The sequence below is a fragment of the Ursus americanus genome, chromosome 36 (assembly GCF_024610735.1).
Source record: "Ursus americanus isolate L20-20 chromosome 36, mUrsAme1.1.p, whole genome shotgun sequence".
Taxonomy (NCBI): Eukaryota; Metazoa; Chordata; class Mammalia; order Carnivora; family Ursidae; genus Ursus; species Ursus americanus.
In genome coordinates this window covers 27,349,418-27,362,000 of record NC_142162.1, presented here as the reverse complement: position 1 = coordinate 27,362,000, position 12,583 = coordinate 27,349,418, and the positions used below count along the sequence as shown (strand labels likewise).

At 43.5% G+C, this 12,583-nt stretch overlaps 1 protein-coding gene across 2 annotated transcripts in view; it reads left to right on the top strand.

Annotated features, from left to right (window-relative positions):
- The first annotated feature begins 561 nt into the window (after positions 1 to 561).
- FRMD5 (FERM domain containing 5) overlaps positions 562 to 12,583 on the top strand; it is a 303,422-nt gene continuing 291,400 nt past the window's right edge. For both annotated transcript variants that reach the window (XM_045772273.2, XM_087859249.1), the window contains exon 1: positions 562 to 836. In XM_045772273.2, the coding sequence (XP_045628229.2) occupies positions 735 to 836 (102 nt within the window). In that variant the 5' untranslated portion in view covers positions 562 to 734. The remainder of the gene's footprint in view (positions 837 to 12,583) is intronic.

Sequence of the window (12,583 nt, the reverse complement as noted above, 5' to 3'; positions counted from 1 at the left end):
TTCTCCAAAATAAGAGGGCGGGAGCAGACAGGCCCGTCGGGCTGACTTGGAGTACAGCTCAGGTGGGGGTAGGCGTCTGGTCCGGAGGGGAAGGTGCCTGCATCCTGCAGGTGCGGTGATTGTTATCTCGCACCGCCCGGGCCGCGAGAGGGCGGGACTCGCGGCGTTGCAGAGTGTGGGACTTGGCCCCTGAAGCCCAGCCTAAACATATTTCACGCAGCAGACATTCATCCGGCCCGGTGCCCACACCTGGCCCGGGGGAGGGGCAACAGCTTCTAGAGGAACCGCAGAGAGGAGAGGAACCCCTCGTTTGGGACGCCAGAGGGCTGGTCCCGCTAGGCTCTGTCCGACTGCTTTCCGGTGATTGCTTCCGCCACCTGTCCATCATCCCAGCACACTCTTTCTATTGGCTCTACCGTCTGCCACTCGGTTCCGCCGCGCTGACCCCCATTGGCCCCTCTCAGGCCGAGGCCCCGCCCCACGAGCTGGGCATGGGGAGTGGGGCGCGGAGGAGAGAGAGCGGGGTGCTTGCTCTGGGCTGGGGGGAGGCGGTGGCGGAGAAGGAGGAGGAGAAGAAGGAGGAGCTGGGCCAGCAGGAGGCAGCGGCCGCGACCGGGCTGGGGTGATGGTGCAGGTGCCCGGGGCCCGCGCGGAGCTGCCCGGCTGAGGGGCGCCTGGTCCGGGGTCCGCAGCGCCGCCGCGTCTCTCCCGGGGGCGGGCGAGCGGGCGGGAAGATGCTGAGCAGGTTGATGAGCGGCAGCAGCAGGAGCCTGGAGCGCGAGTACAGCTGCACCGTGCGGCTGCTGGACGACAGCGAGTACACCTGCACCATCCAGGTCAGTGCCGCGCCACCCTGCCCGCGGGACCCCCGTGTCCCCCGAGTCTGGCTAACTTGGCCCGCGGCCGCCGCCCGGGGTCGCCGCAGACCCCAGTGCTTTGTCCGTCCCTGGCTGCGGCGGACGGCCCCAGTGCAGAGCGCCTCCGCCCGAGACCCGGTCCGGGGCGGGGTACCGGGCGCTCGGCGCAGCTGCGGTGAGAGTCCCTCTGTCCCGGACCCTCACCTCGCTCCCTGCCCTCTCCCAGGGTGAGGGCGCCCCATCCTGGCTCCTCGAGCCTGCCCGGGTGGGGAGCATATTCCGCGGGCGTCCGGAGGGAGGCGGGCAGGGCGGGAGGCTCCTACCCCGGCCGCCCCGTCGGGGGGCGCAGGCTTTGGCTTTCTGGCCAGGCAAGGACCGCTGGCCGGCGTTTCTTATCTATCTTTGGTTGGAAGGTTAATGCTGTATGTCATAATCACCCGCCCCCCCCTTCCCCACCCCGGCATTTGTGAGTCAGAGCTCTCAGAAGGTAGAAGTGAACGCGCAGCCCATGCAGAGTGGCCTATGGAAGGGAGACCAGCCCTCTGGGTTCCCGAGATTAGGCCCCCCTCCCGCCAGATCTCATCGTGTTGGGCAATTTTGGGGGGGCGTGAGGTAAAGATTTAGCAACAAGTACCAGAGATTTGAGGGTTGGCCGTGGCGAGAAAGAATCGGTGACTTAGAAAAAAAACCCCAACAATACATTAATGCTTCGCAGCATTTCTTCAGAACCTGGTATTTTGGAAGAGATTTTACAACCTCTTGCTTATGTTTTTTCACTACTGCCGTGTGGCACGTCTGGAGTAGTAGTCTTTCCCAGGAATGCAGTCACAGCCCTCTCTCCTCCTCTGTAAAGTCAGAGATAGGAACATTGACAATGCTCCGGTGTTTAGTTCAGCAGCCGAAGGATCCTGCGCTCGCTGCCGGAAACTGCTCTTTCTGGAGGAGCAAATTGAGTTGGACCCGGAGGGGTCTCACCTGATCCCTTGCCTTTGCAGCAAGAAACCAGAGGGGGCTTCTCGCCTCAGATGTGGAGACAAAAACTGTCGGCCTCTGGTCCTACCCTCTTTGTCTCCCGGCCCCCCCCACCCCCCATTAATTTTTTTGCTGACAATGCTCAATAGCGGAAAATAGCGGTGTGTGAGAAAGACGCTGGGTAGTGGATGAGAGCAGCTGCTCTCTGCTGACTCCGTGCTCATTTCAGCCTTCTGTCCACTTTCCCTTTTCTCCCACTCCCCAAACCAGCTCTGGGCATAAGTGCTGACTGCTGCCAAAGATCCAGGAGGGCAGAGAAAGGGAACAAAATCTCTTTTTTTAAGGCCACTTAAATACAGATTAAACAGTCATAATGATGCTAGCCATCAAGTGAAAGGATTTTTGTGGTTGAATATGATAGATGTTCTGTATTATTTCCTTACTGAATGAGTGGCATGCTACTTTTTGTTTCTATTGTATCTTTATGTGTTGTGTACAGTTCTTTTTTTGTTTTTGGGTGGGGGAGGAGAAGGCTTTGACTTGACATTCCCCATTTGAGTACATTGTCTAGAGCTTTTAAAGTCCTTATCCTTTTGTTTTAAAATTTAAAGCATTTACACGATAGCATATCAAAGGCAGTGTGAGATTTAGACTTTGTGAGTCCTAAAAATACTTTGGGGTATATGGTGGAATAAAATTTCTGGGGTAGGTCATGAACTTTTGTCAAGGTATAGAGTATAAATGAAATGCAATTCACATCACCACTCTGCTAGTAGCAATCTTGTGGTTTTAAGATATCACAATAAGAGAACTAGTTATTTTTTCCCAGTTGGTGGAGCCTCTGAGGTTGGTTGATTGGTATTATAGTTGTGGGTAATTTTTATCACTGTTGAGAAAAATAATATTTTTAAGTCAAACAGGACTTACTGGGTTTATGCTTGTTATATCTTGCTATGGTTGTGCTTATTTTCCTGCTGGTCTTATTTTACATTACTACAATTTAGTGTGTTACAAAAATTTAGGCCAGATAAGAAAATTAGGCTTGGTGTAACATGACTTTACTGTAGTGGGTGTCCACTGTCTAGACATGTTAATGATTGTGCGTTGTGGTTCTTTAATGAAAATTGAAAAACCCAGGAATTCTGAAGTTTATGTAATATTGTCAGTCTTTGGCACCACTATTGTGAATTGCTTTTGTTTTTGCCCAATGTGAGGAAAGGTTAAAAAAAAAAGGACCTTATGTGAAATTAATATTTTGTGCATACAGTTTTTTGAGCTTTTAGAGACTGAGCTTTTCTTAGCAACTTTCTCCCTCTTATACATTTCTGTAGTGTGTGTGTTTGTGTTTGTGTCTGTGCTTATTTGTCAAACATTGGACATAGAGTCTTTTAAATCAGTACGGAAAGGAACTGTGAGCTACGTGCTAGGTTAAAGCCATATTCCTAACATTTTAGGACTTGCTGTATGGTATATTTTTAAAAAATGTTGGTGATAATTTGGAATCATTTTCCTTGAAGTACTGTATACCATATTTTTCTTTAAATAAGGTATATATTTTAGAAAGATTTCAGTACTTCTTGAAATCATCAGAGAACACTTAGGGGATTAGAGAGTCAGAAATGTATCACTGGGTTAGAGCCATAATAGACACATTTAGTAAATTTCAGTTGTAGGAAATTCTGTCAAAGTATTGGTTTTGCCTTTCATATTGCACCAGTTATACTGATCTGGCATTTAGAATGTGATTATTAAGGTAAGGAAAAGGCCTTATATCCTCTCAATGCAGGTTGCCACAGTTACCAGACTATTCTTTTATTCTTTCTGATATGCAAATGTATTTGTAGATCATGAGAAATGAAAGTATACATAGGAGGGTTGTAATATAATTGCTCCCCTGTGAAGAACATTGTTAACAGCTCCCTGCCAGTTTTGAAGGTCATTGCCTCATAAATGCAGATCTGGTCCATATTTTTCACATATCTGTTTCATTTATGAATATCTACATTTATTTACCACATTTACTACCCTACTTTGTTATTTTATTTGGGAGCGAACAGGAAAAATGAAAAGGCTACCTAATATCTTTGAACTCAGTATATCCAATGGAATCATTTGAATGTTTAAACATGTAATCTCCTAAGTAATAGATTTTTAGCAATCTTTTGAGTTATAATTGTTTATAAAGTATTAAGAACATATATTACAGAAGTGCCAGTAGAAATATGTACCCCAAATACATATTTTTCAAGTCAGAAATTTTAATCACTTTTTTTTCTGATTACTGAAAAGTAAAGCTGCCCTAGAAATGAATTTTATTTTACTGGGAACACATTAAAATAACAACTGCTCAAGCAGCTAGCTTAAATTTGTTTTTCAGTTAAATGAGGTACTACCATAAGTAAAATGCATGTGTACAGAAACAGTTCTATAGTGCAAGCAAGATCGGTACTTGATTGTGTCTCAGCCATTCAGTAACTGTGGGACCTAGGGTAAGGGAGGAACTGTTGGGGGAGAGAACAAACGTATTGAGCCCTGTACTTGCCAGGCGCCCTGCTTGTGCTATTTTCTCACTTACCTCACGACAGCATATGGATTCATTATACACCCATTGTACCAGCTGAAGAAAATAGTATTGTGGATTGGTGGGAGAGCCGATGTTTCTTAAATGGCCAACTGTACTATGCTTTCTGTGAGGTGTTTTGTTTATACCTTACATCAAGTATTTGAGAGGTAGGTGGTAGTACCTTCATTTTACAGATGAAAGGCTCGGATGAAGGAACTTGCTCAAAGCTAGTAGGTGGCTGTACTATATTTAAACCCTGGTCATTTTGTCTCTAAGTCCCAGCTTTGTTCCCTCTATTCCTTCTGACTCCCTAAGTTATTTCACCTGTCTGTACCTTAATTTCCTCATCTGTAAAATGGTAATAAAGATACTTATTTCACAGTAAAGAAAATATTTGGTAATGTCATTGCAAATAATAACATTTAAACAGACTAATATACATTGTGCCTTATTCTATCAAATCAGAAATAGGATTGAGAAAATCTTTTTTGAAAATAAATTAAACCTTAAGTCTCCTTAAAATGATTTTTAAAACAGATTTTATTTGAGAGAGAGAAAGAGAGTGTGTGAGTGTGGGGGAAGGGCGAAAGGAGAGGGAGAGAACCTTAAACAAACCCCGCCCCCGCCTGCTGAGCACAGAGCCATCCCTTGACCCTGAGATCATGACCTGAGTAGAAACCAAGAGCAGGCACTTAACCGACTGAGCCACCAGGTGCACCTCCTTAAAATGATTTCTGATTGGCCCCGGTCATAATCTCAAGGTCCTGGGATCAAGGTCCGCCCTTGCTCTCCCTGCTCAGTGGGGAGTCTGCTTCTCCCTCTCCCTCTCCCCCTCCCTCCTTTTTGTGCTCTCTCTCCCTCAAATAAATAAAATCTTAAAAGATTTCTGATTAATCTCAATGAAATCATAAAATCCAAGGCTGGAACAACTGGATTCTGTAGCAGAACTCTTCTCTAAAATTCAAGAGTTCGGTGGGATTCGGGTGGCTCAGTGGATTAAGCATCTGCCTTAGGCTCAGGTCATGATCCCAGGGTCCTGGGATCCAGCCCCACATCAGGCTCCCTGCTCAGGTGGGAGCCTGCTTCTCCCTCTCCCTCTGTCCTCTCCCCACTCATTCTCTATCTCAAATAAATAAAATCTTTTCAAAAAATAAAATTCAATAGTTCAGGTTTGCTTTCCTTTGATCCTACCAAGTCTTTGGCTTTAGAGGGGCATTTGTTTTCTGGACCTACAGTGATTTGTCTTTTGTAAGAACTTCTTTATATTTGGTAAGCGAAATCACTGGTTTCATTAATGCAAAAGGGATGTTGTTAGAGAATTAAGGTAATTGCATTCACAGAAAAACACAAAGCTGTTGTATTTTCATTAATATTGGTTCTTTTAAAAACTTTGTTTTAAAAAGTAATTATGGTGTCTCAGAATCTGTTACAATAATAAATCAGACTCTAATTCTTGAAACTAAGTTCCAAAATTAGCCTTCTAGAATCCTGAAAGCACTTGTATTCTATTTCTTAATTTGTATATTAAAATGTTCATTGTATAAAATTAATGCAGATCAATGTTTTAGGACAGAAGGTAAATTCTAGATGTGTATTTATGCTCTCATTCTCTTTTTGAAAAAGTTCGGTTTAAGGAAGTGTCAGTGGCATCCAAGAGAAACCTAGAAGCATTCACCACAGCAGATTTTACTCAAGGGTATTTGTATGAAGTTGCATTCTTATTAAGTGCTTGGAATGAATATGCTGGATGAGGCAATTCAACATAGAGTATAATAAAAGAGCATGTGTGTTTTGAGTCCTCTGTTCCATTGCCCAGAAACTCGTTGATCATGTCTGTGCCAGCATTAATATCCCACTTAAAAAGAAAAAAAGGATGTTTGCCAAGATAAAATCAGACAACCTGAAGACCAAAAAGTAGTCATTTTTGTTATACATTTGCAGTGGTTTATGTATAGACTTTAAAATGTGCAACCCTAAATAAGCAAGGCTTTAGTTTAGTTAGATACTGTAATAGTTAGATATTATAATCACTATGGTAAAATATTCTGGATTATTTTAATGCCCATTTTCTGGTAGATTATACTTAAGAATTTTTAAAGGAGTAAGAGGAAGCTATAAATTTTAAAACCTAGGAATTATACCACACAGTGCCTTACATGGTTATAGTTCAATAAATATTTGTTCTGATTTGTTTGTGCTACATAATGGCTGTGTTAACTCCAACACTTTAAAATTTCTTGTGCCTGAAAACAATAAACATTTTCTAACAACTGTATAAGGCTTTTTATAGTTTCAACCCATCCGATTCCAAACCACTTTGCTCTGCAGCCCCTCTCCCTGGTGAGAAGTATGGTATGTAAATGTGGTATTTTATGGAGCCTTTGAGGTCTCTGATAACTTTCTACAATTACCCTTTGTTGAATTAGTGGATCTGCAGTCTAGAGCTTCTTGATTTTTTGGTTTGTCTCTTAGGATTTCAACCCTTTCAGGTCTCCCCACCCCCCATGTGCGCAGGTTTAGAAGGCTTAGATCCAATGAATATTGTGTAGTGCGGTGCTTCATGGGGTGGTGGAGGTCTGGCAGAATTAAGATATTGAACATAGGGATCACCACAGCCATAGAAACTTCCTTCATTCCTTTCCCCTAAGTCAGTGCCAGGAAAACCTCCTCACAGCCTCATTTTTTTTTTTTTAAAGATTTTATTTATTTATTCGACAGAGATAGAGACAGCCAGCGAGAGAGGGAACACAAGCAGGAGGAGTGGGAGAGGAAGAAGCAGGCTCATAGCGGAGGAGCCTGATGTGGGGCTCGATCGCAGAAAGCCGGGATCACGCCCTGAGCCGAAGGCAGACGCTCAACCGCTGTGCCACCCAGGCGCCCCCACAGCCTCATTTTCTAACCTCTTGCCCCAACAGGAAGAGAGCCATGCTTCCCAACCTGTTTCTACTTACGTCTATTTTAAGCTGAATTCGTCTTCTGATAGCCTCATGTGTAACGTTCTGACTGTGCAGACCATGTTTGCTGAGCAGCCTCCTGTGGGTCCCTCTTCCTCAGTTGTGTCTAGCCAGAGCTGGTACAACAGATGTGAATCTCAGGGAGGTTTGGCAGCAACCTGAAAGCTTCTACCTCTTTCCCACGTGGTGCTTAGGGAGGAGGATGCCACTCTCCTGGAGGCCAGGTGGCAGTTGTTGCCCCTGTTTTCTGGCGTTGATTCTTGGGGCTTAGGCCAACCACCTGAATGGTTCTCTCACGCAGCTGAGAACTTTGAAGAGTACTAAAGCATCTCCATTCCTATGTTGCAGAGTGAGTGGTGTTTCCCTAAGAGAGCAAAACGTCGTTATATGTCCGTTCTAGCCGTGGAAGCAGACTTTCCATTCCTCTAAGACTCTAGATCTAGGTGGCCAATATTACTTTTTGAACTTGTACATTTTACTTATTTTTAAAGATTTTATTTATTTATTTGACAGAGAGACAGCCAGTGAGAGAGGGAACACAAGCAGGGGGAGTGGGAGAGGAAGAAGCAGGCTCCCAGCAGAGCAGGGAGCCTGATGCGGGGCTTTATCTCAGGACCCTGGGATCACGTCCTGAGCCGAAGGCAGATGCTTAACGACTGAGCCACCCAGGCGCCCCGTGCAAACATTTTAAATACCAGTAGAGCCAAAGCTAGAGTCGGGAAAGCAGTTTCTCTTGGAGGCTAACCCTTAGATTTAAATTGTGGAATCTCTTGCCGCCCTTGGCCACCAATGCCATCCTCATTGTTGTCAGTATTTCGAGCAGGACCCTCTGTATCGGTCTTTCACCAACTGTAAATGCTGCACTATTTCTGAGGGTGGTGTTTTACTTTTGTAGTCTTTCCAACCTAATTGTATCATATCCTAGATTTGGAAAGCAGGAACTTAGGAAGACTCTTCAGGTTCAAAGTCTTCAGGCTTTTGCTTGCTACTGTCATACTAAACACCAACTTGTGTGAATCCAGTTCTCTAAGGAGATCCTTCCGTGCCATGCTCATACAGGCAAAATAATTGGGCCACATGCTTGGCAACCACTGAGTTTGTGTACAATAGCTCCATTCACTTGTCTACAGAAAACACCCCTTTGACAGTGATTATAGCTTTCATTCCCCCTCCTCTACTTCTGACTCCTTGCACTACCATGACCTCATCTGCTGGTCCGTATTTAGAGATGCATTGGACCATTCCAGAAATGCTTTAGGACTCATTCCTGTATGTTAAGGATCATTTCAAAGCCTTAGACAACCCCTTCCCACCAAGGGAAACCGTTCTAAATCAGGACCAAACCTAGCTGTTTTTATGCCTTATTTGAGCCATCTTACTGTGTCACAACTCAGGGTTTTTTTTTCCCTTTGTAGAAATTGTGAACCTTGTTAAGTAGAATGGACTAGGGGATGAGTTATAGCAATGGTTCTCAAAGTGTGGTTCTTGGATGAGCACCACCAGTTTCACCTGGGCACTTGTTACCAATCCAAGTTTTTGGCCCCACAGCAGACCTAGTGAATCAGAAATGTGGGGATGGGGCTCAGCAGTCTGTTTTAACAAGTCTTCCAGGTGACTCTTATGCTTTTTCAGGTTTGAGAATCACTGGTACTGGGTCACACAGATGTTTAGTAGGTAAAAGTGATGAGTTATGTTGACTGAGTATAAGAAGTGAGGGAGAAGGGGAAGCCAAGAGTGAATTTCATATTTCTAACTTTTAATTTCTGAATGGCCTTAGCTGATTCTCTACCCTTGTAAGGTAAAAGTTAGGTTATTTGCAGATATGCATACCATTTTCAAGTGGGCAGGATTCTAAAGATTTTACAACAGGTCATCATTCCAATTTGATGTTCTTATATTTATTGGTTTTATTTTTGTCCTCCCTGACCTAGAAAGAAAATGATTATATTTCTATACTTTTTTTTCAAAGAAATCATCTTCACAACTTAAAGCACTGGGTGTATAGGAAGGCCCCTGTTTGCAAACATGTAAATAGCAAATAATAAATGTCACGGAATTCAGTGCTAAGACAAGGTGGTATGCTGTGGCAGTGCAAATATGGGGGACTCGAAATTACTAAATATTTCTCAAAGGAGGTGAGATTTGAACTAGGTCATGAAAGATTGCCAAAAGCAGAAAATGGGCTGTGGGGATGGGTAAAGGGCATTCCAGGCTGAGGTAACAACAGGCGACTTCAAGGTAGGAAAGCTAAAAATGTAAAGCCAAATATATTTAGTCTTTACTATGTTTATCTGACTTACTCTGGTACAGTTGAGTCAAATAACAGAATCTACTTGCTTAGGAAAGATTGCTGTCAGCAAATTTCAATCATTCTTGACGTGTTTAGAAGAGTTAGTCTAAACTAAAAATAAACACAAAGCTGGTGTTGAATTAAATCTAACTCCAAAAGTGTATGATACAAATTAAAATTCTTCACAAAGCAATGGCATCATATAGAGAAAGGGTAGATTCAGGTATTAGTCTTAATTCTGTGGCAGCAGTAACTACGCATATGAATTTTGTTTTCAAGGGACCTCATCTCTGGCATCAGCTTGTCTGTATATGCACAAAAAAAAGTATCAAATCCCAACATCCAGCCGATGTTTGAAAGTCCTCTGGCTGATGCAGTGCAGCCTAAATGGTGCATTGACAGTTAAGAAATGTGACCAGCGGAGCCCTAAAAGACACAGTTCTGCACCTCTGTTCCCAAACCTAAGTGGCCACCAAAATCGCTTTTCTAGAGGATGGGGGAGTGCTTCCCTGGATTCCCCAGTGAACCCCTGCCTGCCAGCTCCGAAGTTCCCAGCCCGACACGGGGTGCACTTTGCGCACTCCGCATAATGCCAGGCTAGAGCTTTGGGGATGGGAACCTCCAGGAAAGCACTGTTTGGCATTTAGGCAATCAATGTTCGGCAGAATGCCAATGCTAATAGGTTATTTTGCTCTGGAAAAGGAGAAAAAGAAGGGATAGTTTAAAGACTGATGAATAGGGGAATGATTGACAATACAGGCACTCCACTTTGTTGGAGAGATTAAGGAGGCTTGCTGTGAAGTGGTATTATGGGAGCCAGATAAATTAGCAAAGGCCCGCAGGCCCAAGACCTGAAAGAAACAGTGGTACATCAGAACAGCGTGCCCCAGGGCACACTCAAATGTCTGGCCACTTTCATTGAACTTGTAGTAGGAAAAAGCCAAATCATTTGGAACCCTCATAGTCTGGTAGTCCATTCAGGCACTCCATAGTCAGGCAAATTATCCTTTGCCTCCAGGCAGGTGCAAAGCTTATTTCCATATTGCCTGATTTGACTCAGGGGCCTCTAGTCTGGGCCTTAGCCTATTTTTGAGGACACCCAAGTGGAAGAGCTGGCTTCACAAGTACCAAAGGACTCCATATACTCTAGGCAGGAGATGCCACTAAGATTATTGTTTTATCAGACATGAACCAAGCAGGTAAGAACATTGATCACAGCACAAGGAAGCAGAATTAATTCATCTAAGGATCTTAGGTACTTCTAGGGGATAATTTAGGCTAACGAAAACATTCTGCCTGCCCTCTTTCAGATTTTCACCTCTAGAAAAATCCAGAATCCTCCAGAGTTATTATAGAATTGGAGGTTTGTAGGTCAGAAGAATCCCATGGACTGGCAGTGATGCCTGGGATGTTATAAGGCATATGGAGCCTGCAATTTCACAGTACATGCTCATTCCTGCAACAGAATAACCCATCAGCTCTTTGGGAGGCCACTCAGAAGAAATTTGGCTGTTGAGAGATAAAAATCTGATCAAAACATAAGGTAGTCTAGTACTACAGTGCAACTTAATCTACACTTAGCTTCAGATTCTAGCATTATGTGAAATAGGTTTTTTTTTTTAAAGTGAATGGGAGTTGGCTTGGTGTAGCTTCAGGACATAAGATACTGAACCAACCATTGCAGTATCAGGTTTTATAAGCAACATAGCTGATCCGAACAATCAATACTTACTTTGCTTATTTTTAAATACACCTTGGATAATTTAGTTAAACTTATTTAAATGAGTACCCAAAGTACCGAGAGCATGTGTAAGAACTGTTTTCTAATAATTTGTATGGCAAAAGAGAACACATTTCTCATATTCCAATTTTTGATATTGGGTACAGTAGACTGATTATTTTTAAGAGACAGATATAATGATAGTATATTGTCTGGCTGCAAATTAGATCTTTTATTATGTCATTATAAAATATTATGGAGTATTCGTACTAAGAATATATCTCACATAAAATATCTTTAGTTTCTGGTTGAAAGAAAATAATAAGAAAAGGAAAACTTTCTCTTCACTTCCTGAATTCTACAGTTTTATTTCCTACCATCTTTACACCATAGCTCTTCTGTCCATCTCTTATGATCTCCTTTGTTTTATGCTAATTTATAATTAGGGCCACTTATTTAATACAAACTCTTATCACCATTTCTTTTTTTCCCTTTTTTTAAAAAAAGCTTTTAGGGGTGCCTGGGTGGTTCAGTCGTTAAGCGTCTGCCTTCGGCTCAAGGCGTGATCCCGGCGTTATGGGATCGAGCCCCACATCAGGCTCCACTGCTGGGAGCCTGCTTCTTCCTCTCCCACTCCCCCTGCTTGTGTTCCCTCTCTCTCTGGCTGTCTCTATCTCTGTCAAACAAATAAATAAAAATCTTAAAAAAAAAATAAAAATAAAAGAAAGATTTTATTTATGTATTTATTTGAGGGAGAGAGAGAGAGAGAGAGACAGAGCGCGAGAGCAGGCACAGGAGTGGGGGGGGGAGGAGCAGAGGGAGAGGGACAAGCAGATTCTGCACTGAGTACAAAGCCCATCGTGGGGCTTGATCACATGACTCTGAGATCATGACCTGAGCCGAAAGAGGAGTTGGAGGCTCAAGCCACCCAGGCACCCCTTTTCCATTTTTTTTTAAAGCAAGCTCTATGCCCAATGTGGGGCTCGAACTCATGACCCCAAGATGAAGAGTTATGTGCTTCACTGACTGAGCCAGCCAGATGTCCCCTCTTATCACCATTTCTAATTGCCATCACTAGTAAGTCACACCTTTGCTTATGGTCAAATTCTTTGCGTGGTGGCCACACCTTCTGTTATTAGTGGTGGGAGGTGTTAAAAAAAAAAAGGTGCAATTAAAATGTGTGTAAATATACACTGAAGGATAATGGGATCCATATCCTTTAATTTC